Below are 25917 nucleotides of genomic sequence, written 5' to 3'. Positions count from 1 at the left end.
ACATCACATCAGAAACCACAGCAAAGCATCATCATGGCAGGACCTGAGACCATAAAACCTTGTGTCAAGGCAGGGGAAAAGTGCTAATATTCCACAGACAGGGGCAAGCACAGCATCAGCGTGGCCAGGCATGGATGTGGCACTTGGGGAGGGGGTTTAGTGCTGGGCTGGATGACCTTAGAGTGCTTTCCAACCTTAATGATTCTAGGGCTCCATGCTCCTCAGACACCACCCAGCTAAAGCAGAAGTTTCCTGCCAGTTCCAGGTGCAGGTTTGTAAACCCCAAAATTAATAGAAAATGCATCAAAACCTTGATTTTCACTCCTTAATGAAAACGTGACCAGGAGCTCAAGATGCCACCAACAGGTTTAGAAACAACTGACTCTAAAAACATTACAAGTGGCAACCCTCTGATTTCCATGTGTGGGATGATGATAAAATACAAGATCAGATATTATATAAAACCACACATATATGTATATATTTATATATATTTATATACTTGTATTTATTTTTATATATTTATATAGGTAGGTAGATATTTCTATATACCTATAAATCAAATATCCATATATCTCACATCTCTATCTATCTATCTACCTATCTATTATGTATGTATGTATCTATTATCTATCTATCAATCATCTATCTATCATCTATCTATCTATCATCTATCTATCTATCTATCTATCTATCTATCTATCTATCATCTATCATCTGTCTGTCTCTATTTTTATATATGTATAATGCATATTTTACCTTGGTGAGGGTCACACCATGATTTCTGGGGTGGGCTAGTCCTGCGTGGGATCTCTGTGCTCCCTCCACCCCATACCAGGAGTTGTGCCACACACTCTGAGGGACAGACAGCATCCTTGGGACAAGGATAGATGCCTCAACATGGAAAAGTTGCATGGAACAGTTTTTAATGGCTATGCAATTTCCAAAAAGCTGCTCAGAATTACTCCTGGATAAACCACAAGCCTCTCCTCACTCTTTACTACCCCTAGGAAACTTTTCCTTGTGAAACCAGTTGGTTTTTAACCGTGGGATCAACAACAAGCCCATGAAAGAAAATAAAACAGAAAATAAAGCAGGAAATGAAGGCTTTAAACAGTTCCAGCAGGCTCTTGGCATGCAGGGAAACCCCAGTCCCAGAGGAGTCAGAGGAACTGGGATGCACTCAGACTTGCAGCAGGGAGTTTCACTTGAGGTGATGATTCCCTGGGAGGGAGGGGGATGAGGAGAGAGGAGGAAGCTCCCTGAGCACAGAGGTGCCCCCAAGGCTGGCTGAGCCTGCTGCCAGGGCTGGGGCTCCCAGGGCAGGGCTACTCACGTGCAGGCTGGGGTGGTAGGTCAGCACGCCGTTGTCACACAGTGTCACGTACTTCTTCTTCCACTCCTTGTTCAGGGACTTGCCACTCCGCTTCAGCAGCATCCCCTGGTGGGAAACAGAGAGGGAAAAGGTGAAATGGCAGCACAAACAACACACACCTGCCTAAGACACAGAGAGAGAGAAGAGGAACTGCCTTTCCTCTTGAGCATTTTCAGACAGGCTTTCCCCTGCCTCTCCCACAATGCACATTCCCTCCACTGGCTTTATCCAGTGGGTAGAAAAACCCTCTTTTTCCTTGAATTCCATGCCTCAGGAAAGCACATTTTGGTGCGACCCACATGGATTCCTAGCTGATGAAGACACCCTGCTCTGCATTTCCTAACCCTCTAAAATAAACGTTGAGCCCAGGTTGAGGGAGGACCCTGCTGTGTGGCCTCTCCCTCCAGCGTCTCCTGGAGATTCCATGCCCACAGTGGAGCACACAGCTGTGACACCACCATGGAAACCCTCATTCCAGCAAAAGAAACCCCAATCCCAGGCAAGAGTAACAAAACAGAGCAAATACAAAGTGTTTCAAGTAAATCCTGGATAATTTAATGACAGAGGGGTGACTGGAGAAGAAAGGAGGTGGGCAAAGTGAATCTCCCTTCCACAATATTCAATCAAGGATGAATGACAACAGTCACAGAATCCCAGAATGGTTTGGGTTGGAAGGGACATTAAAATCCAGTTCCAACCCTCAGCATGGGCAGGGACACCTCCCACTGGATCAGGTGGCTCCAAGCCCTGTCCAACCTGTCCTGGAACACTTCCAGGGATGGGGCAGCCACAACTTCTCAGACACAGCAAAGATTTAAAGTCATCATTGTGTTCCAACAGTCAAACAGACAGGAACTGCTACTGTACATTGACCTGTTCTCAGCTGCAAAACCAAAATTCACTTTGAAAAATAAAATACCACGTGCTGTGGAACACTCCAGGTAGTCAATGAAGGATGCACTTCCTTAGGAAATTTTAATTTTCAACCCAAGCCAGAAGGCAGTTCCTGATGGATCCAGGCAGTGTTGTGGCTGTGCAAAGCCTTACTGCAGTGTCCAGTGGAGATCCCAAGCTCAGTACCCACCACAGGGACTGGTGCCACAGATCAAGCTCTGAGCAAAGCAGACATATCCATTTCAATAAATCCCAACCAGCAGTCCACCCAACACAAACTTCAGCCCCCTAATCCCTATAAAACAAGTTTTCCCCTTCTCACTGTACAAGGCAATTAAAACAAAGGGAAAACAGAACACAGAAGGATGCCCTACCAAGCACGGCGCTTCCAACTCCCGTGGAGTCATTAAAAGTGGTTTAAGCCTTGAAAACGAGTTCCACTGTTTGTTTCCCCATTAAACTTGCAGCTTTATGAAGTGATCCCTCTGCAGACCCTGTCCCAAAGCCAGGAGGGGACACAGGTCAGCTCCACTCAAGCAGAAGCCCTGCTCCTGGCCACACAGCTGGAGCAGAACTTCAGAGGAGAACCCTTCCCAACACACTCCATCCATGGTGGGACCATGAAGAAAAGCTCTGCTGGACACTGAACAGCACACTGATCCAAACTCCCAACTTTCTGCCTGCCTCTGGGTCACATGTCTGTATTTTTTATTTTATTTTTTTGTTCTGCTCCTTGCTAGAACTCAAACTTTTTCAAGGAGAACGGGGCTTCTGAAACGCCTCCTCACAAAAGCTCCTGCTCATCCCAATTACTGCCAGCCGGCGCCTGGAGACGTTGTTTTCTTCTATTAAAAAATGAAAGCTTATTTCTGCCTTTGACTCTCCTGTTTGTCTATAGGAGGTGATCTGTCTCTTCACCTTTCCCATCTTTCATACCTCACCTGCAGCACAGCACTGGTGTTTAGGGGGACCCAATTCTAGTTAGTGCTGTGTCGTGGGGATCAAAAATTACTGCTTCTCTTCACTGGTTTGTTCTTCAGACCTTCTAATGGGGAAAAAGCACTAAGGATCACAACGGGGATTTTTTTCCCTTTGCCTTCTTTTTTCAAGTTTTGAAGCCAGTAAAATGTACATATTTCATAACCTTTTAACTGTCCCTTTGCTATACAGAAAACATGTTATTACTTACATAATTTTCAATTTGTGTCAATTATCATCTCAATAAAGAGTAAAAAATCTATGACCATCATGATTTTTACTACTTAAAGTTTTGCTGCTATTTAAGTATGAATTATGACATTCTCGTTTTGGATCTAAATGAAGAAAATTATTCAAAATGAGGTTTTACCATGTTTTTCAAGCAGAACTCTGTGCTTTGATGTAAAAAAAAACCCAAACAAAAACCAACCTACCCAGCTCAGAACTGAACAGGGATGATGGACCTATTTGTGCCTAGCTAACAAACCAGACTTCCCAATCCATTTTCTTCAGGCATTCCTTTGGCAAACAGAATCATTTTCACATTAAGTGATAATTAAAAGTATCTTGAAGTACCTGGAGAGCAAACTGCTGTGAATACAAGGAGCTAACTTAAAGAGCTATAAAGCAAAACAGCCCATACAAACCACAGTTTTTATCCCCAAGGCCACCACTTTGTGGTAATTTTATAGAATGGTCTGGAGAAATGGTCTTAGAATCAGAGTTTAGATCAGTTATAAATGCACTTTAACGTTAGCTACACGTAAAAAAAATGGCCCACATGACAGGAAATGTTATTTAAAAGAAAAAAAAAAGCTCCTTGCTTCAGTCACATTGTGGCTACGTTTGAGTCACATCAGATCCTGTGCTGAGGAAATGAGATCCAGGGGTTCCTGCTGGCCCCTGGTACCTCCAGGGCAACTCAGAGGCAGCTTGGGCACGTCCCCAGTCACTGCCAAACAGAGCCCCACGTACACACAGCACACTGGAAAAATCCCATTGAGTCCCCAAGCTAGGCAGGAGGAGCCTACATAAATCTTCCACTCCAAATACCAATTTTTTGGGTCTAAATAATCCCTGCCTCAAACAATTATTAATTGGATGATGCTATTTTGCCTAATTTCTAGGAAATCTTTATTTTCTCACAGCCCTCCATGGGCAGTTGGGTGCAGCTCCAGAGCCTCCAGACTCAACACTAAGGATTTAACACCTCTGATTTCCACACAAACCCACAAGAACTTCACACCTCCAATAGCTTTTTAATTTATTTTTTTTACCACCTTCCCTCCAAAACTGCAACTCTGTGTTGAAGGGAGGAATGGGGAGTCCTCCAGCTTGTGGTTTGAAGGAGCTGGAGGAAAAAGGCTCCAAGTGGAGTGCATGGAGCTCAGTCCCTGGGTTTTGCTGGAGGATCCAGGGAGTGAACGGAGCTGGCTCTCCATTAGTAATGTGTGTGCTACATCTACTCCCAGGAGGTCATTGCAAGCCAAAAGCAATGTTAAGTGTACAAGCTTTAAATAACTTACAAAGTTAATGTAATGAATGCAAGTGTGATCTGAAATCCATCACTCAGTGGCTTGCTGTAGCCTCAAGCTGTGATAAAACACCACTCATAAATTTATATTAAAACTCTGTTCGATAGCAATTATTTACCAACAAAGATTTATTGATTGCATTTGCTGTTAGGGACTGGGGCCCTAACTGAGTCAATCAGCTTAGGCTGCTGAGCTCCAGGGCACCTGGGGAAGTTACAGACTGCCAGCAGGCTCTGCAATCCCACCATTACCGTGGGATGGGAGCAGCAGCTAATGAAAAGCCGCCAGCCCCGGATTGATTGGAGCCAAGGTGGAAAGAAAACAACACACCCAGCGCTGGTGAAGGGACCAGGGCTTGTGGAGCACCCAGCTCACCTGAATACACAGCAACCAGCAAAATCTGCCTGCTCTGGGTGCCCTCTGTGAGCTCCAAACCTTGCCTGATTAAATAACGACTCAGTGGTGAAGCAATCATCAATTTGTCCTACTGAAATATTTTAGGTTTTAAATAGCAAATTATCAGCATTTCAAAAAGTGACCCCTTGAAGATGTTGGCAGGTGAGAAGCCTTAAAAATGGTTTTTGAAGTCAGCAGAGGCAAGATTGGACCTTCTGGAAAAGGAAATATAGTACCTACAAGGCAGGGCTAGGAACTAGATGAGCTTCAGGATCCCATCCAACCCAAACCATTCCATGATTCCACTTTGGTTTCTGTTTCCTTTCAGACATTTACCCCACTGCCATGGCTGAGGTGCAAACTTCTGCCAGCCTTTTTTTCCTTCCCCTCCCTAACTTTTAGCTGACCCCATATTGTTTCCCTGATGCTGTTCTGACAGAATGCAACAGGTAATCTAACACTTCATCATTAACAACAGAAATTCCTAATAAATTCCTATTTTTTTTCCATAAATTCCTAATTTTCCACTCAGGTCTGTAGCTCCCACAGCCATGATTAGCAGCTAGCACTGCTAGGAATTTTCTACAGCTCCTGTACATCCTGCTCAGAAAAGAGAAACTCTCAGCCATGAAAAACCTCCTCCTTCAAATAACTCTGAAGGCAGCCACTCAGCCAGGATCACAAACTAATTGTTACATACAAATTCTGGCCAATAAAACACCCACTCCTGTGAATCTATTAATGTGGAGAACAAATGCTGGTGAAACCCCAGGATTCAGTGACCAGCCAGCTCTGCACACTCTGTCCAACACCACTGGGGCCACCTGATAATAAACAAAGAATTCATTTTTCAGTGATATTTTTTGCCTCCTGAAGATTTAGTTGTAACAGGTTTCTGGTGGTAAAGCCTATTCTTCAGCAGCTCAAACGGTTTCACCCCCAAACAATACCTGCATGCCAAAGGGAGATTTTGGTAATGACTGAATCATTGATCCACAGAGAGTCAGAGAATCCCAGAATGGTTTGGGCTGGAAGAGACTTTTAATTTCATCTCATTCTGTCCCCTATCATGGACAGGGACACCTTCCACTAGACCAGGTTGTTCTGTCTTTAAACCTAAAATCCTCTAGGGAATAAACTGTTGAAGATCCCCAGTGTATGGGGAATCCTTCCATAAAAATGTAACTTGTTTTCTCAGTTTCCCAAACTTAAATCTTTTTTCCCCCAGGAATTTAAGGGAATGCTGCTTGGTCTTTTGGTCAATGAGACATGAAGCTGGTTTAAGCTTTTATACTTGGAAACCTGTAGCAACCTCCTGATACTTAAAGGGAGCTTATAAAAAAGAGGGAGGGGGACTGGAGTGCCAGGACAAGGGGAATGGATTCACACAGCCAGAGGGAAATTGGGATCAATGGGATAATGGGAAGGAATTGTTCCCTGTGAGGGTGGGCAGGCCCTGGCACAGGGTGCCCAGAGCAGCTGGGGCTGCCCCTGGATCCCTGGCAGTGTCCCAGGCTGGATGGGGCTTGGAGCAGCCTGGGACTGTGGGAGGTGTCCCTGCCATGGCAGGGCTGGGATGGGGTGAGCTTTGAGGTCCCTTCCACCCCAAACTATTTTGGGATTCTATGACCTCTTACAGTAGCAGAGCACAACTGGGGACCAAATGAACCACAAAACAAAAAAAAAAAAAAAAAGGTTATGAGAGCATGGAGTGGCTCTGAAGAGTTCTGAAAACAGGAGATCTCAAACATTCTCCAGCTTCAGCATCTAACAATAACATTGCAAAAAACCCCTCCAAAACCTTGTATGTTCTTACTACAGTTGTGCACAAGGAAAACTCCTCCCACCTCCCTTAAAAACTGGCACAGCAGCAGCAGAGTTTTGCTACTAAGCTGCTCCCACACTGCAGAAACTATTCAAATTTATGTTCTGCACCTTTAGGAGAAAATGAAATCAGAACATTGCACCCAATTCTCTTACAACATTCCCTAAACACCAGGCAGTGAGTGCACAGCAGGTAATTACTCCATGAATGGTTACCTAATGCTGGGGCTCATCAGCCACGATTTCCATTTGAAGACAAAGAACAGAGAGGATCTATCACCTGACTTGGGGAGCAGAAGATAATGGCTTTGCTTAAACTTGAAGGACAATCAACCTGCAACTCGTTATTTTCCAAGCTCTCTGCACACAAGCTACGAAAGAAAATTAGAAAGATGTACTGAAAAAAACCCCAGTGCTGATTAAGCAACTCTTACAGTTCATCACAGCACCAGCAAGGAAGACTGCCACCAAAGGACAGCCCCCAAATTCCTGCAAGGAACAGCAGCACTAAGGACAAACTCAACGGGAAGAACAAACTTAGCTGCATCTCACTGTTACTGCATCTTTATTTTTAATCCCAGAATGGTTGGATAGGAGCTGCAAGACCATCTCATCCCACCCCCTGCCATGGGCAGGGATACCCTCCATGATCCCAGGCTGCTCCAAGCCCCATCCGACCTGGCTGCTCCAGTATTTCACCCTCTGGATCTTGCCAACACAGGTGATGCATGAGTTCCTCCAACTCTTCTCAAGTTTTCCCTCAGCTGCAGCTCTGGGACTCTTTCCTTGGCCCTGCTTTATGACTATTTCTAAATGAGACTAAAGTCAAGAGCACATTGCAAACTCTACAGTTACAGCCACCACACCACCTTCCTGTGGAGCTGAACATGCAAGTGTGTTACAAAATGCAATCAGGTATTTAAGGGACTGGCACATCCGTTGCATTTGCTGGGAATGTCCCAGGCAGGAATGATGCATCTGACTCCATGTTCTCAGAAGGCTCATTTATTACCTTATCATACTATATTATATTAAAGGATGCTGTACTATACTGAAGAATACAGAAAGGACACTTACTGAATGCTAAAAATGAAAATAATAATAATGAAAACTCCTGACTCTGTCCAGAGTCTGACACAGCTTGGCCCTGACTGGCCAAAGAGCCAAAACCACTCCCAGCAGAACCCAATGGAACAATCACCTGTGGGTGAACAATCCCCAAACACATTCCACATGAGCACAGCACAGGAGAAGCAAATGAGAGAAGAATTGTTTTCCTTTTCTCTGAGGCTTCTCAGCTTCCCAGGAGAAAAATCCCTGGGTGGAGGGATTTTATCAGAGGATGTGAATGCTACACACATCTTTCACTCTAACCACAGTTTACCTCTCTGAACAGGACACAGCACAAGAAAATCACATTATTTTCCTGCCTTGCAGTAGTTTATGCCTCTGTTGCCTTCCAAGACTTATTCTGCTTACACTGAACTGCTAAAAAAATAGGAAAAAAAGGAATCCCAGCCCTTAATAATCTCCAGTAGTTGGTTTATTAACCCCTTGGCACTGGCAGCTGTGGTTTCCCTGACACCAGTGAAATGCACTTGGATGCAAATCATTACCTTGGGCAAAGGAAAAGCAGCATTGGGGAGAGAGCAAACAGCACTGTGGGAAAGGCTCTGGGAATGGCTGAAGGGGCAGGCATGAAAAGGGAGCCCCAAAACACTGACTTCTCTCAAGAAACAAACGGCCTTGGGTGGGTGGAGGAAAACAAGGACTCCTCGTGCAGGCATGACCACTCCTAGGCAGAGGATCTGCTCTTCCTCGCAGGAGCACTCCCCAAAATTCTCTTTATCGTGTTTTATATAAAGTAGGGACTCGGCTGGGGGAGCGGAAAAGGGAGAAAAGCCATGAAAAGCTTAAAACCCAATTTTAACTTTCTCTCCTGACACTATAGTGTTTCCATAGAAACATCAGGAAGACCACTTAAGAGCAGCTTTTTTTTTTTTGCCTTTTTTTTTTTTTGTAGCCATGTTTGGCACCATACCCCTCCCCTGGCCAACCTATTATTTCACAAATGGATGCGTTCTGTGCAGGCTCCGATGGAAAAGGGGGGCAAAGAGAAAAAGAAGCCAGGATCTTTAACCAGTTCCCTTGTGGTCCCCTCCCTTTTTTGTTGGTAATATTTCTGTCGTTCTGCCGGGGCTGTATGGTACAAAGGGTTACACTTTAATTGAGCTGTCAGCATCTCCAACAATCCTATAAAACTGCGATTATGCACGGCGGGGTTAGTGACACACTTGTTATTGTGGATGCCCTATTTGCTAAAGCCGGGCCCCCCCCCACACAGGTCACCTCACCCAGGCGACCTTCCTGTCATTAGCCTCGTCTATTCCTACCTCACCGCTGTGAAAATCACACAAGGAAAGGCTTCAAAGCCCTTGCCAGGACTGAATTCGACCAGGAGCTAATCACCCACAAATCCAGCTCAAATGGCAATAATTGGCTAAACTGCTCACCTCTCCAGAGCTCAGCAGTAATTTGGGATAATAAAGAAAAGAATTATTCAGCTAACTGCCCTGAAATGTATGCTTTGTGACCGACACACTTCACATTTTAATAATGATGGACACAAAATCCAATTTAATACAGCATCGGCTGAATAACAAACCCGAGAATGCTGGCAGGAAAAAAAAAAGTGTGTGTGTGTTCCTTTTTTTCCTTAAACTGTGTTCCATGTTATTGTACAGAAAGGATTCACACTTCATGTCAGGAAATTTTGGGACCAAAAAGGCCTTCGACAACCAACCTCAGAAACTCTGCTCCATAATGGGATTTTGAAATTTAGTTTAATTTTTTTTAATCAAAAGGAGCGTCCTCCTTGAAATATAAATTTTGCTGAACAGTTATACCACTGGTCCTCAAACTTTTGTAGGGATAGGAGAATAAATATCATTTTAAAAAATCTGCATTAGAAGGCCACCTTCTTCATAATTCTAATTAACAATATTTCCTGATTGCTCAATTTTTCTACTTTTTGCTCTATTTTTCTACTTTTGTTCCATTTTTCTACTTTTACACCTCGTCCTGTGGCCAAGGACCATCAGCATCAACGACCCCACCAAAGAAGGGTCTGCCAGGACACACTGAACTGGTTCAACACTGCAGAGCTCACAGAATCCCAGAATGGTTTGGGTTGGAAGGGACCTGAAACCTCATTTTGTGCCTGCCATGGGCAGTGACACCTTGCACCAGACCAGGGTGGGTGAGCAGGGCCCACCAGGATGCTCCAGCACTCTCCATGCACACACCCAGCTCCATTTCCTCCAATCTCTCCCAAGGCCAAGAGGAAAAAAAGGTAAACAGATGAAATAAGCATTCCTGGTGGTGTTCCTGGGATGTCCAGCTCAGCCAGAGGAGTGAGGGTGGTGATGTCCTTCAGAGATGCACTCGGTGTATGCTGGGCACTGTCCTCTCATCATTACAGCAGGAAACAAAGCAGGAACCTAGCGAGGAAAAATGCTTTCCCTACTGGATCCTGTTTCCTGGAGTTCATAAAATCATGTTTCACGTTCTCAGAAAAAACTGCAAAAAATGTAAATTCCATCTTCAACATGAGGGAAATACCTAAAGAAATGCAGAACTTGCCAAGACACACAGGACAAGTGCATAAAGGGAGCTCCAAGCACATCTCTGCTGCTTGCTGAGTGTGTGAGCAGTCATGGAGCTAAAGAGCTCAGAAAAATGATGATTTACCTACTGCTGCAGCAGAGACACAGCTTTTTAAACAACCCTTTTCACAACATACACAACTGCCTGCTCTTTCTTCTTATGAATCAGTCTGTACTTTATCATCTGAAAACAAAATCATTTTGGCTTCAGCTGGGAATACATAAAAATGTGCAAATAATTCACTCAAAAACCTTCTGGTCCTGGCCAAGGACCATGACTTGAGTCCCACTGGGAGAAGATCTCTGACAGGGTGCAAAATTTGGCTCAAAATCCACCCCCACACCACTCAGCTGGTTGGGGTGTCTGTGCAGGGTCAGGATTTGGGCTGAATGATCCTCATGGATCCCTTCCAGCTCAGAATATTCTGGGATTTGATGCCTCTTTTACGCCAAGGCATCTCCACATCTCCAACAACTCCCTGAGCCCAGAGAAAACCTATCCAAGGCCATTTCCCAGGATTTAAGGGTACAACCTAAAGGCAGCTTTCAAGTACAGGTTTTTCACCCCTTGTTCTTAAATTGTGACAGCAAAAAGGCAAAGTGACCGCTGTGAGAAGCAGAACTCAGTTGTTATAGAAATTAGAGTTAATAAAACATGAGACATTGCCAGCGCCAGTCAACTGCAAGAACTTTTCTGAGAAATTATAAATCAATGCTTTTGACAAGGTTATTATTAGGATTCCTGAAGTAACAAGCTGAGACACCCCAAAATTTGGTTTTTGTTATTTAATATTCCTCTTCTGAGAAGAAAAGGTTTTGTCCTGGCCTGCCTTGCTTTATACACAGCACTCACTCCTCCTCTCCCCCACTTCCCCAGCTTAGCATTAATCAGGGCAATTTCAAAAGAAAGGATTCTGCATATTGTGTCAGCAAGTTAAAAATTGTAATATTGTTTTAATGTTAAAATCACTCCAGATACAATACTTCCTGTGTAGTGTATTTCATGGCTCATTTGCTTCAACAGATATTAAGCTTCAGTCAACAATTAACTACTGACACCTTTATTTATTTATTTTTTTAAACCAAGAAGATTTAGCAGAAGAGCTAAAAGCACAGCTTGGATTTATTAGATGGATGCTAATTTGATGTCACGAGTTTATTTCATTTCTATCAAATATCCATTCTTGTGAATGATAGGGTCACTCAACCCACATTTCAGATGAACTGAAACCCAGATTTGAGCACATCTTCCAAGCCTAAGAATTGCTGCAAAAGGGCACCAGTTTAAAGGACCATTTGAACTGTTAACTGTTTATCACTCAGCACACGGGATCATTCCCAAACACAGCCAATGTCTAAATGGGGTTTTGGACTCAGCACCTGTGGTTTTCTGCAAGGACCCCACTGGCACTGCCTTAGCCTGGCTCCACCTGCAGTTTCATGGTGCTGCCCCTGGGACAGAGGCCAAACCAGCCCATTCCTGAATCAAAAGGCATTTCCATGGTGACAGCAGCAAAATCAAGCTGTCATCAGAAGACTTCACCTCTCTCTGTCCAATCCCCACCAGAGGGATGCAGAATCCTGGAATGCTTTGGCTTGGAAGGGTCCTTAAACACCATCTACTTCCAACCCTTGCAAGAGATGTGAACCCAAGCCATATTTTGCACTTCATGAGGCATTTCCATCTCTCAGAAGCCTTGGGACACGATTTTGGATCACTGGCTTGTACCCAAATGATGTCAGGAACACAATGTGACACCAGCCAGGGAGGTCTGGCCCCAAGTCCAGAGCAGTACAATTAACAGGATGTTGTAAACATATTGTAAAGATCTTTGTAAACAACTAAACCCTCTTGGAAATATCTGCTCCTAGAGAAAACTGAGCTATAGTTCAGTGGCCAAGTGTGATGCACCACAAAGAGTGACAGACCACAATCCACTCTGAGCATTCCTGGAAGGACACCTGGGAGATGTCTGTGGAAGAAATGTTTCCCTGATTTCCCCACATTTCTCCCTGCAAAGCCCTAAATTTCTTCATGTGTGAGCTGTAAGGCAGAACACAGGTTGCCCTGGGAATTTAATGCACTGGTCACTCAGCTTTTAATGTTTTAGAATACTCAGCAGGGACAGCAGATATGGCAAAGGCCATAAGGTTTATTAAGCCTTATTCACTTATTAAGACTTATTATGTGCTATCTGTTTATTAAGACTTATTCATCTATTTACTAAGACTATCTATTTATTAAGATTTATTCCTCTGTTTATTAAGGCTTATCAAAAGGAGTCAGAGAATCCCAGAATGGGATTAAAGCTCACCCAGTGCCACCCTTGCCATGGGCAGGGACACCTTCCCCTGTCCCAGGCTGCTCCAAGCCCTGTCCAACCTGGCCTTGGGCACTGCCAGGGATCCCGGGGCAGCCAGAGGTTCCCTGGGCACCCTGTGCCATTCTCTGTGCCACCCTCACAGGGAACAATTCCAAATTCCCAATATCCCCCCACCCCTGCCCTCCTTCAGCTTCCGGAGTCAATCCATAAGTTGTTAAAGCAGAAAAACTCAAAGATGCTTCCACAAACAAAGATATTTGTTCCTTCCCAAAATCATGTAAAGATGCACACTTTATTTCCATTTAAAGAGTGGTCTCACACACATGTTGATCCCTCAGTTTGCACCTCATTAATATTTCAGAGAGAGAGACAACAGGAGCAGGAGCTGCTCCAGAGGCTACGATTGTTTCACGACAGAGTATCCCAGATCCAAGTGGCTTGCAGGCAACACAGACAAACACCACGTTCACAAAAGGTAATTTATAAAGCTCATTTATGGATTTCTCTCTGCAAGCTGTAAAGTGTTGGAGACAATCTCCCTCAAAAAAAAACAACCCAATATAATCCATTATTTATTAAGTGATCAGCCGTGGACCAGAGGAAAGACTAATTTTTAACCACCTTTCCCAACTTCCTATAGATAAAGAACATGTTTGTAAAGACAAAAAAAATTAAACAGATAGATATATATAAATAAAAATGCAAGGTACCCAGAGTGCAGCTAATGGGATTTGACGCTGGCTTTAATTTTAATGAAGAAAGTTGCCAGTAGCAACAAAACTGTCAGCAGCAGCCAAGCACCATTAATAAAGACCCAGACAACATTAGTGGCACGGCAACAGTACAAAAGGTTCCCCCCGGTTCATGCTGTGCTAAATTGGCTGCCCAATTTTTCTTAAGTGTCCATACTATTTAGAAGACAATTTATTAATTTTTGTCATCCATTGTCACTTGACAGGCCATCATTTTGCATCCCGAATTTGAGATGAAAACTAATTGAAAAGACTGCCAGTATTTATGAGGGGTATTATTTGTCAATTATGGCTGCTGATGATCCCAGGTCCTACCAACTTTAACACCCCGTGCCTGGGTGGTGTCAGCCGGACCTTTTTTAATTTTTTTTGGTCATTTCCATGTTAGTTCTAGGAAAGTGACAAAAAGCAATGATAAAATCAATTCAGCAAACTCGTTAAGGAACAGGGGCCCATCAATCCCTGCTCTGAAATCACTGGAGTGGGGGAAAAAGCACTGGTGTGGCCTGGGGAATCACAGCTTTCCAGGACACCTTCCAGGGAAAAATCCCAATCTCTTTGTTCCCTACGAGCAGGACACATTTTCAAACACTCCATAACTGAAATTAACCCTGCAAATTTACCCAGAAAGGGAAGGTTTTATTCTCTTCTCACTGCCCTTAACTGCTTCTCTGCAAGTCTGAACGCCTGAAAAGCCCTCAAATTCCTAAATGCAAGGAGTCACCGAAACACAGAATATTCTGAGCTGGAAGGGACCCACAAGGATCAGAGTCCAGTTCTTTCATTCCAGCTTTATTTGCACTGATAACTCTTGCCCAGCCTTTCAGAAAGGTTCTCCTGCTTCCCAGCTTCACATACTTAAAACAATGATACAAAACATCCCGGGAAAACACCAGTGTTAAAACAGCAAAGAAAATGAGGTTACACCACCCGTCTCAAAACTTTTCTGCTTCCACCATCCGTGGTGGAGCCCAGGGTGAAGGAGCTCTGCCCTGTAAGCCATGGTGGGGCTGAGATCCACCTGAATCCCACAGAAAACCCCACAGCAGAGCCCACAGGACTCCAAAGCCCAGGAGATGCCCACAGGGAGATGCCCAAAGCAACTTCTGGTCCCATGGGAAACTCGTGAAGAGGATCCATGGAGAGAGGAGACCACACTGGAGAGATCCCACAGCACTGAGCCCATGGATAAAGGGACCCACACTGGAGAGATCCCACAGCACTGAGCCCATGGATAAAGGGACCCACACTGGAGAGATCCCACAGCACTGAGCCCATGGATAAAGGGACCCACACTGGAGAGATCCCACAGCACTGAGCCCATGGATAAAGGGACCCACACTGGAGAGATCCCACAGCACCGAGCCCATGGATAAAGGGACCCACACTGGAGAGATCCCACAGCACCGAGCCCATGGATAAAGGGACCACACTGGAGAGATCCCACAGCACTGAGCCCATGGATAAAGGGACCACACTGGAGAGATCCCACAGCACTGAGCCCATGGATAAAGGGACCCACACTGGAGAGATCCCACAGCACTGAGCCCATGGATAAAGGGACCCACACTGGAGAGATCCCACAGCACTGAGCCCATGGATAAAGGGACCAGATGGTGAAGGATCTCTCCTTATCCCAATCTATGGGCCCGTTTCCTAAGTTTTAAAAGGCTACAATATTTATCTCTTTCCTCTTTAATTCTCTATTTTGCATCAGTAAATCTCAGTATTGATTTAAATACGGATATTCTTTAACTTGTCCTGTAACATACTCCACTTGCTTCTGAAGATCTGAACACTTGAAGATCACAGACAAAACCTGATTTAAACACTCCTTTCAGTACAAAGCACATAATTTCCTTTACCAAAAGCAATTAGAAAGCCTGAAACTTTCATCTACTATACCAAGTTTTCTCTAATACTTATAGCAAAATGGGTATTAAGGAAAAAAAAAAGTGCATTTTCAAAAGAAAAACTTGAAACTAGAACTGCATTAACATATATTTATTAGTCTATATTTAAATGATAGCTTTTATATCTCTATTTGCAATATACTGTTGATTTAATAAAAATCCAGTGACAATTAAACAAGAAGAATTTTCTTCTATGAGAAAACCAAACATGTAAACACCAGACCAACCCAGCTGAATCCATCCCATTAATCCACACATGTTTTCCAGAAGACACTGCCAGCTTTGCTTTAAAAAAATTAATTCAGGGATAGAATTGCCTCATCTCTTACATTTCAGAGGCAAATTCAAAGCAAAAGCTTTTTCCCTCCACTGTTTCCTAGAGTAAAAATAATGCGCATTTAGTTACCCTTCTGCATGAGGTAACACCATCCAAGGCTGATGTTCAATTGCAATATAAATCCTCAACCTGGAAAACATTTTGGCACGGTTCTTACATCAGGGATGATAATTATGTTCTTGCCTTCACTGTGTTCATGCCTGGCTTCTCTCACTCACAGAACGCACAAGTGAGTGAGTCTTGGCTCCCTCTGGATCACCTCCAGTGGCAAGATGCAAACCCAAAACTCTGAGGAGCTCCATGGCCCCTTGGACATTTCACAGCCCCTTCAGATATTTGCTCCAATATTGGAACCTGGTGGGAAATAACACTTTTCTGCTTCTCTAACTGGAATTTCTCCTGTCCCAAAGATGTCACAGACTCCCTTCCTCCACCCTTCCTATCAATTAGCAGGGAGGTACACAAGAATTTGCCTTCCTGTGCTGGGATGAGGTGCACATCCTGCACAACTGAGGGGCTTCACCAGCCACAGCCAACACAGCACAGCAGCTGCAGGGCTCTGTGACCCACTTGAACAACCTAGAAGTTATCCCAAAGTGGAACAGCTTCATTCTGCCATCAGCAATGTCTTTTATGCATTAACTCATATGTTACTAATTCAACTTCCAGGAAGATCCTAGAAGGGGGTAGGTGTGCATACAGAAGTTTGAATCCCTAAAGAATTGTAGCCAAACTGAAAATGTACATTGCTGCTGAAATGCCAAAGAAAGTGGAAAACTTTACCAGGCTATTAAAGAGAGCACAGAAGAATAAAGCTTTATGTACTTTCAAAAAGAATCAAGCCTTTCCGGCATTGAGAAGCCCGAGTTACATTTCCTAGTGCTGACACTGAGATTAAGGAGAACCAGAGCTCATTCGAAGCTGGAGTCGATGCCGTAAGACACAGGAGTCTTCATCTGCAATTCAAACACTCCAGATGAAGGCAAAACACACAGACTTGCTGGGGAATTTTGTTCTGTCTACAAACCCACCCCAGTGCCACGAGCCTACTGTGAGCACAGCAAGGAAGCTCCTGTCCCCAGTGCATCCAGAGAAGGACACAGCTTTGATGGAGGATAAATCTGACATCCCAGTCCCCTTCTGATGGGGTCTCTGGTGTCAAGATGACCCCGAGGTGTTAGAAGGTCTCTTTTTCCCAGCCCCAAGACTGAAGAAGACAAGATTCCTTGGCTCTTATTCTCAAGGTTGTTTATTTTCTGTTATCTATAAAATTCTTTCTCTGACCTGCTGAGGTCTGTCCAGCAGGTTGGGTTGAGGCACACTGACCACTCTCAGGGTGGTGTTAGCTTTTTATACTAAAATTATGTGTGCATTATTTACAATAATTTTCCAAGACCTATCACCTATGTTAGACAGTCTGTCTCTAATCCAGAAGTGTCACCATCCCAGCAGAAGATGGAGGCCAAGAAGAAGAAAGACTGGATATGCCCAGATTCCTCCATCTTGCCTCCTGAACCCGCTTCTAAAAAAGCCAAAATTCTACATTTTCACCCTGTGACACATTCACTATCACTCTGCTCAAACTCTTGTGGTTTGTAACTCCTCACACAAAGTTGGTCATTGTTTCCATGGGCTAAAATGGAAGGCACAGGTGTTTGTGACTCTGTGCCAAGGTCTCTGAGCCCCCTGCCAGGGTCTGGAGTCCTCCAGAGGAATGTCCTGGGTTCTGATACCCTTTATCCACCTCAACAGGCAGGAACTCAACACCTTTTACAACCCTGATGCTTTCAAGATACGTGGCTAAAGTTTCTCCCCTCCTGCAAGCAAACCAGCTCAGCCCACAACATAAAGGTGATAAGGCCACCAAAAGAAAACAGAGCAAAACCTAATTTATCTTCCCGGTATTGTCAAGGTGAATTAGACGGCAGAAGAAATTAAGGGTCCTTTGTCAGCATCCCAACTTTGTGGAGAAATGCCCCATTCCTCTGGCTAAATGCACCTCTGTAACCTCTTTGTTGGGAAGTGTCAGCGGCGGATCAGCGCCGGGCAGGGTGACGGGCGCACAGCAGCTATCGGGGCTCCGATCTGGAGCTCACCTCCACGTTAACTCCTACTGCTAATTCATCATCCCGCCGCGACAGCCCGGCTGATTGGGGTGCTGCCAGGACAATACAGGCCCGGGCTGACCACCAAAGCCCAGCCCAGGGGAGGAGGGGCTGAGGGGCACGCCGTGGAGAAGGCCTGAGATAAGTGCTGGCTGTCAGCGCAAGGACAAAGAAGGGCAGGCCCTGGGGAGAGAAAGGAGATAAAAAAAACCCTCGACAACTGCTTTATCTGATGAGGGTTATGGCTAATTAATTATAAACTCAATTACCTAACCCTTACTTCAGCAGTCTCTATTCATTAAGAGATAAAACCTGACTGACTGCTAACTTTCCCTTGCACGCCCGCACGCACAGCACCCGCATTCGGGTTTGCACGCTTTGCCCCACTATTCCTAAAAAAACCTCTGCAAAAGCCTTGTCCCTGTCAGCTTTGTGCTGGCAGGATGGAAGATTCCTCCTTTCTTTCCTTCCCCCTGCCACCCAAGGCGCCCTGTGTGGCGCCATGGGAGGGCCAGGCCTCCGTGCTGTGCATTGGCATTTAAAAGCAAGGCCCTGGCATTAAACAATGGGCATTAGGGACATCAAAGCCCCCTTTTCTCACCAACTCCCTGCTGCCTCCCCGGGCTTCTGATCTGCTCCACATTTCCAACTGAGCTTTTAATTTTGGGTGCTAGAAGCTTGGTGGAGCAGCTCAGCAGCATCAGCTGAACGTTATTCTTCCAAAGTTTGAAGGTAGCCAGGAAAATGAGAACCATGAACTCTAAAACCCCTGAGCCAGGCTGAGGCTGGCTAATAGCACGAGCAGAATTTTGCATGTAAGGTAACAAAGATGTGCGTTCCATCAGGGCTCAGATTCCAGCCGCGCTCCTGCCGTGCCTGGCCTCTCCTCCAGCTCGAGTTCTTGCCCCCATGCCTCGTGCTTGACACGGGCTCAAACATCCCTGTGGAATCAATGCTGCCCATTAAAGGAAGGCTCCTCTTAATCTCTTTCCAAAGCTGCAGACCTGGCTCGCTCCCACCTTTTGAATCCACGGATATTCTCAAATCCACGTTTTTCTTTGGCTGCCCTTTGCTCTGGCTTTTCCATTTCTACAGGATAATGTTCTTTACTCACATGTTTTAAAGAGAGAGGTCTCATCTATGTGTGTGTGTATATCCATAATTATCCATATTTATATGAAACAACAAGGTGATGACTCTCACACGATGCATCACATCAGAACTTTTTAAAGAATAATTTCTTCCACTCTACAGAACAAGGGATCCCAGCTCTGGGTCTGTTTCTCATATTTAGCCTTGCTTCAAATCTCTGTAAAGTGTATTAATGACCCAAAATTTTGGTTTATTCATGGTGTATGGCCTTTTAGGTCATTTTCCATCATTTATATGCACCAAATGGAATAAGACAACACAGTCAAATAATCAGGCTGGGCAACACTGCTGGGGAAGATGAAACAAGCTACCGTGCAACCCCCAGCTACTCCTACACAACATACATTATTTAAGCCCTTCACTACAAATATATTATTATTATTATTATTATCATTATTATTATTATTATTATTATTATTATTATTATTATTATTATTATTATTATTATTATTATTATTATTATTATTATTATCATCATCATCATCGTCATCGTTGTTGTTGTTACCAATATTTTGGCCTGGATTATGATTATTATTATTGTTATTTGGTCTTAGTATATGGTCTTGGTTATGACCTTATTAAACAGGATTTATTTTGCTAACACTCGTGGTTTTGGACTCGAATGATGGGGTCCAATGGTTGACTTCACTCCTGTGATGCTTAGGTGTGGCAGTGCTTTTCTGAAACCTGTTCCAGCATTTGGTTCCCTTGCTCCTTTGTCCTGCTGGCACCCCAGGCCTTCCTTACATCCCACCTTGCTCAGCTCCATCTTTCAAGACTTCCCAAAGAAGATAAAAATATGTTGTTATACAAACTTTACAGAGAGACTTTTTCACTCTGTAATTGAACAACTTTTGTCTCATGATTTTAAAGTGTATCACGAAGACAAATTCAGCTATAATTAAAGGCTGTCCACTTTGATGGAGCCTTTCAAAATCTGAAAATGAAAATTCTTAAACACCATAACCCTATGGAGCAGCCAACTCATCTTTGTTTATCTTCTAGGTAACATGACAAAGAGTAATATCACCTACCATGAGCTATTCTGAATATCAACTCCATACCTTCCCTCACCATAACCAATTCCAAATCCAATTCATATTCACTTCCTTGCTCACCTTTTGCATTAAGTTGGAAGGCTTATACCATGCTTTTATGGTTGAGTTCTTCCCACTGAAATTCCTCATAGATCCCTGTGATCTTTTGAACTTCCTTGGCACACACACCACACTGCAAAATCACCTACATCTGAATCACCCTGTATTGCCTCTACCCCCTCTGACCAACAATTCTGAAGATATTCCAAAATCACAGAATGGTCTGGGTTCAAAGGGACCTTAAAGATCATCTCCTTCCAACTCCCCTGCTCCATTAACAAAGGTTTTAGATCAATCCTATTCCCTGCACCTCTCACTTAATCCATCACCCAATAAATGCAATTACAGGTGATTAGAATACTTTGAATAAAAATAAAGTTTTCTGTTTGCATTCTGAAATATTAAGAAGAAGGTCTGCACTGGCTTCATTTGGAGTTATTTATCTGAGGTTGCCAAGGTAGCTGACACCTCTGGTCAAACCCCAAACTGAAGCTGCTGGGAAAGGCAGATTCACCCATTCCCTTCTCTTTGTTTCCCATAATTGTAACAATCCCATGAAATCCCTACAGCAAAGGAATGAGGGTGCACCAAGCCACAAATCAGAAGGTCTCATTTGCTTCCAAGCTCCCTTCCACCTCCCTTCTCCCTCTTTTCTGGGGCTGTAACTCTGCCCTGTTTTGACACGAGCACGAGTCCAGCTGTGCTCTGACCTCCCTCTTCAGCAACGTCTATGGAGGAATTCACTGCTCCCTCTTTATCCAGCTTTGCTGCAAATAATGACCACTTTGAGTCTCTTCCCCTACACATATTCACTTTTATGCACTCCTATAACTTTTTATCTAAAGGAAGATGATTGTACTTTCAAGAAATTACAGCTTAAAAGAAAGAAACAGAAACATTAAAAAAACCCAATGCCGTTTTCCATCAACAATTCCACACAGCTCCTTCACTTAAGAATATAAACTAGGCTTGAAACAGCCCCACACTCTGCAAAAACTGTCCTCTCAACTGCCTTCCCATCACACCAAGAGGATTAGGGAAAAAAAGGAAGACTTGTCCCATTCATCAATAGAGGAGTTATTCATCCGAAGTTTATTATCTCAGGTAATTTGATCAATACACTTCACCTTTATAGTCCCGTTGTCCTTGTGAGCAAAGCATTTTGCCTTTTATAGTGAGCTGGTTATTATGAAGGCTATTCACAGGGAAATTCTCTGCAGTTAAAAGTTTTTCCAATTAACTCCATTTAACACCACCGAAGCCATAAAGCGGCGCTGCCATTTCCCAGCGTTGCTGTCGGAGCGCGGCGGCGCTCGGGAGGCAGGCACGGCACATTTGGCACAGACATCCACCAACACTTTGGGATGGCAGGCAAGGAAAGCCTGCCAGCTGACACAGAGGGACTTGGGCAGCGCAGACTCAGGAGTGTGCACCACAGAAAAAATAATAAATGAAAGGTGGATCGGTAGGAAGCCTTGAGAAATCACAGAGAGGCGCCTGAGCCCTTGGAATGCTCCTCAGATCAATCCTTCTCCTTTCAGGCAGTGTCAGAACCAACTCCTGGAATGGTCGGGATTGGAAGGGACCCCAAAGTTCATCTGGTTCCACTCTGCTGCCATGGGCAGGGACACCTCCCACCAGACCAGGCTGCTCCAAGCCCCATCCAGCCCAGCCTTCCTGCATTCCCTGAGTTTTCTCACCCAGAACTTCCAGGGAAGCACAGCACAAGACGACAAATTCCCTGATGCCCTCTGGGTTAGGTTCTCAAAACCCCTCATCCCACACATGAGCTGCCTCCTCCTCTCTTCCTAACCCTCACAAAGGACAGAAGCAAAACACCAAATTCTCAGGGATCAGCTGTTCTAAGGAGAGAAACCTCTAAAAACTCACTCGAAAATAAAAAATTATTATTCCTTGTGAGAGATCCTCAGAACAAACTAGTTCATTAAAGTCGTATCAGCACTTGTAATTGGCCCTTGTTGGCCAATAGAAGGAGACATTTGCAACTTTTCCCAGGAAATTATATTCTAAATCCTTCATAAGGTGGACCTTGTCCTTTTCTGAGGAAACTTGATAGCAGTCTTTAGTATTCACTGGCATAATTAGGACTGCAGTTAATTTCATTAAATTCTCTTGCTGCTAAATGAAGCAGATTATGAGACATCTTTTATTGCAAGGCATGAAATTACAGCCTGTCAGCTGCCAATGGTAGAGTAAAACTAATGAATTACAGGGTAAATAACACCAGAATTAACCAGCCAATTTAACATAGCAGAGAACAAAGTCATTTTTACTTGGAGCCACCACTGCTGGGATCCCTTTCAGCTGAAAGGGAACCAACCTCAAATCCAAATAAGCAGACAAGCCACGTTTCTTGGGCAGCAATGTTAAAAAACCAGCACTGCCAAGAAGTTGGGAGAAAATTGGTCAGATAGGTACAGAAAGGCATCGCTAAAATATTTAAATTGTGCTATGTCCAAGTAGTTTGTGCTGATGTATTATCCTTTACCCAGCCCAGGAAAAAGGGCAGGGGAGCATTAATTTGTTGCCATTATAAGTGGTTTAATGGGGCCAGCTCTTCCCAGGCAGCACGAGACACAACCCCCATTAATGAGGGACAGACACACTGAGGGGAGATAATTAAAGGAACCGGAAAGCAGGTGCCACCAGCCACTTCCACCTCCTCCTCCTGTCCTGCCAAACCTCTGGCACAGGGCTCAGGAGGTGCCTTGTCCCTGCACAGAGCCCAGGCCACCCTCCCTGCCTGAGGGAAGGATGGATGCCCCTCTGAGATCCAACCAGGAGCTCCCACAATCCAGAACTCTTCCCAACACACTCCTCAAGCCTGTCAGGCTCTTGGACACACACAGATTTTTGGGGCTGAGGAGAGAGATTTGCTCTGTGGACGTTGCTGTCTCACCCCCACACCACCTCTTTTTAAAACTGCCTTAAATTATTCTTATTTTAGAATTGTATTTAGGAACAAACCCCTTCTCTGCACTTACATGGAAATTTTGTTATGTAGAAACAGAGGCTGAGGGGAAGAATGGCAAAGTGCTCATCCCCACTCCAACAAAGGGAAATACCTGAGTGCCTGGACAGCAGGAAGACTCCCACAACCCTGGCTATAAAAACCCAATAAACCCAAGGGAAATGGAAATAAAGCTTTCCTCTCAAATCAATGCTCTCATTTTTCTGATGTGACCCAAGGATTGTTTTTCCTACAGCACATTTCTCTATCACCAGGGAACAGAGTCAAGGTACATCAGGGGTCAGCAAGAGAGAGAAAGCCCCTGTTACTGAAAGGGCTGATCGTTTCCTCATTTTAGCAAACAATTCAGATCTGTCATCATTCCTACACCAACAAAAAGGGTTAAAAATGCTGCTTCTGCTTGCATTTCCAACAGGCTTCTGAGAGACACCACCTCAAGTCACCTTTGCAGCCTTTCAGAGCTTTAAGTTCAACAGCAGCCAAGTTTGATGGAGGGCCAGGAACACCAAGGGGGTGTTCTGACAGGTTTTGTGAAGTTTCATATGTGCCTGCAAGACTGAAAATCCCTGTTTTAAACAGACTGGAGGAAGGAGCAGGAGCCCACCTGCCTTTGGTACCAGCATAGCACACATTGTTTCTATCTCACAGGTGAGGCAGGGTAAAAAAACTCATGCAATTTTTCTTTCTAGTGGAAAGTGTTCCAGGGGGTGGAATGAGATGAGCTTTAAGGTCCCTTCCAGCCCAATCCATTCTGTGATTCTCTGTTTGACTTCTGTTTTCAACAGAAAAACCTGACCTTCAAAAAAATAAAATTTACATTTAAAACTCCAAATGTAAATCGACAAACCCTACCTAGAACAACTAAAAGCGAACAAAAGAAGAACCACAGAGCAGAATTGCACTGGAAGGGCTGCCCCAAGCCTCAGCCATCCTTCACCTCCATGCTGAAGCTTCACCTCCATCCTTGTGTCCATGCTGGGGTGGGGAAAGGAGAGAGCAGGAGCCCAGGGGAGCCAAGCAGGCACTGAACACTGCAGAGTGCTAGAACAGCAAAATTCCTGTGCCACCACTGCTGATGCCACCCCAGAGCCCTTTGGGACAGGACACCAGCACCATGCAGAGAGGCTGGGGGAGAAATTACCTATGGAAAAAAGCATTTTTGGCCACAGAGCAAACCTTCAAGCAAACCTGATTTTAGAAGTTCCAGTGCATGCCATGAGCTCAGGAATGGAGTTTCCCTGACAACCAGGTTCTCCAGGCACACACATGTGTTCCACAGGAGAGATTTACTCCAAGCACACACACATGTGTTACATAGCAAAGATTTACTCCAAGCACACACGTGTTACACAGGAAAGATTTACTCCAGAGACACACACAGGTGTTCCACAGGAAAGATTTACTCCAGGCACACACACATGTGTTACACAGCAAAGATTTACTCCAAGCACACACACGTGTTACACAGGAAAGATTTACTCCAGGCACACACACATGTGTTACAAAAGGAGAGATTCAACCAGGCACAACACCATGTGTTACACAGGAAAGATTTACTCCAAGCCACACACCATGTGTTCACAGGAAAGACTTTACTCCAAGCACATACAATGTGTTACACAGGAAAGATTTTACCACAGGCAACACACAACCTGTGTTACACAGGAAAGATTTACTCCAGGCACACACACACATGTTTTCCACAGGGAAGATTTACTCCAAGCACACACAGGTGTTCCACAGGGAAGATTTACTCCAAGCACACACACACGTGTTACACAGGAGAGATTTACTCCAAGCACACACATGTGTTCCACAGGAGAGATTTACTCCAAGCACACACCTGTGTTCCACAGGAAAGATTTACTCCAAGCACACACCTGTGTTCCACAGGAGAGATTTACTCCAAGCACACACATGTGTTACACAGGAAAGATTTACTCCAGGCACACACACATGTGTTACACAGGAAAGATTTACTCCAAGCACACACACATGTGTTACACAGCAAAGATTTACTCCAAGCACACACATGTGTTACAGAAGATTTACTCAAGCACACACACAGTGTTACACAGGAAGATTTACTCCAAGCACACACAGTGTTCCACAGAGATTTACTCCAAGCACACACACAGTGTTACACAGGAAGATTTACTCCAAGCACACACACATGTGTTACACAGGAAAGATTTACTCCAGGCACACACACATGTGTTCCACAGGAGAGATTTACTCCAAGCACACACACATGTGTTCCACAGGAGAGATTTACTCCAAGCACACACACACGTGTTACACAGGAGAGATTTACTCCAAGCACACACATGTGTTACACAGGGAAGATTTACTCCAAGCACACACATGTGTTCCACAGGGAAGATCTGCTGCTCCCTGGAGCTTCTGTCCAGCACACCCAGCTCACCAGACCCCTTCTCCAAGCATGGCTAGAACTGATCCTGCCCTGCAGCCATCCCCAGCCTGTGCAGGTCCTTCCACACTCCAGGCAGAGATGCTGCCTCTCCTAATTTCCCCTTTCTTTACTCTCTGTGGTTCCAAATTCCCACCATATTTCAGG

The 25917-nt window shown here is 44.5% G+C and overlaps 1 protein-coding gene across 11 annotated transcripts in view; it reads right to left on the bottom strand.

The window, feature by feature from the left end:
* Positions 1 to 25917, bottom strand: part of AGAP1 (ArfGAP with GTPase domain, ankyrin repeat and PH domain 1) — a 335965-nt gene that overhangs the window by 130489 nt on the left and 179559 nt on the right. For all 11 annotated transcript variants that reach the window (XM_064719066.1, XM_064719067.1, XM_064719070.1 and 8 more), the window contains one exon: positions 1337 to 1441. In XM_064719066.1, the coding sequence (XP_064575136.1) occupies positions 1337 to 1441 (105 nt within the window). The remainder of the gene's footprint in view (positions 1 to 1336; positions 1442 to 25917) is intronic.

The sequence above is a fragment of the Zonotrichia leucophrys genome, chromosome 7 (genome assembly GCF_028769735.1).
Source record: "Zonotrichia leucophrys gambelii isolate GWCS_2022_RI chromosome 7, RI_Zleu_2.0, whole genome shotgun sequence".
NCBI lineage: Eukaryota > Metazoa > Chordata > Aves > Passeriformes > Passerellidae > Zonotrichia > Zonotrichia leucophrys.
This window is presented reverse-complemented; position numbering and strand designations above follow the sequence as displayed.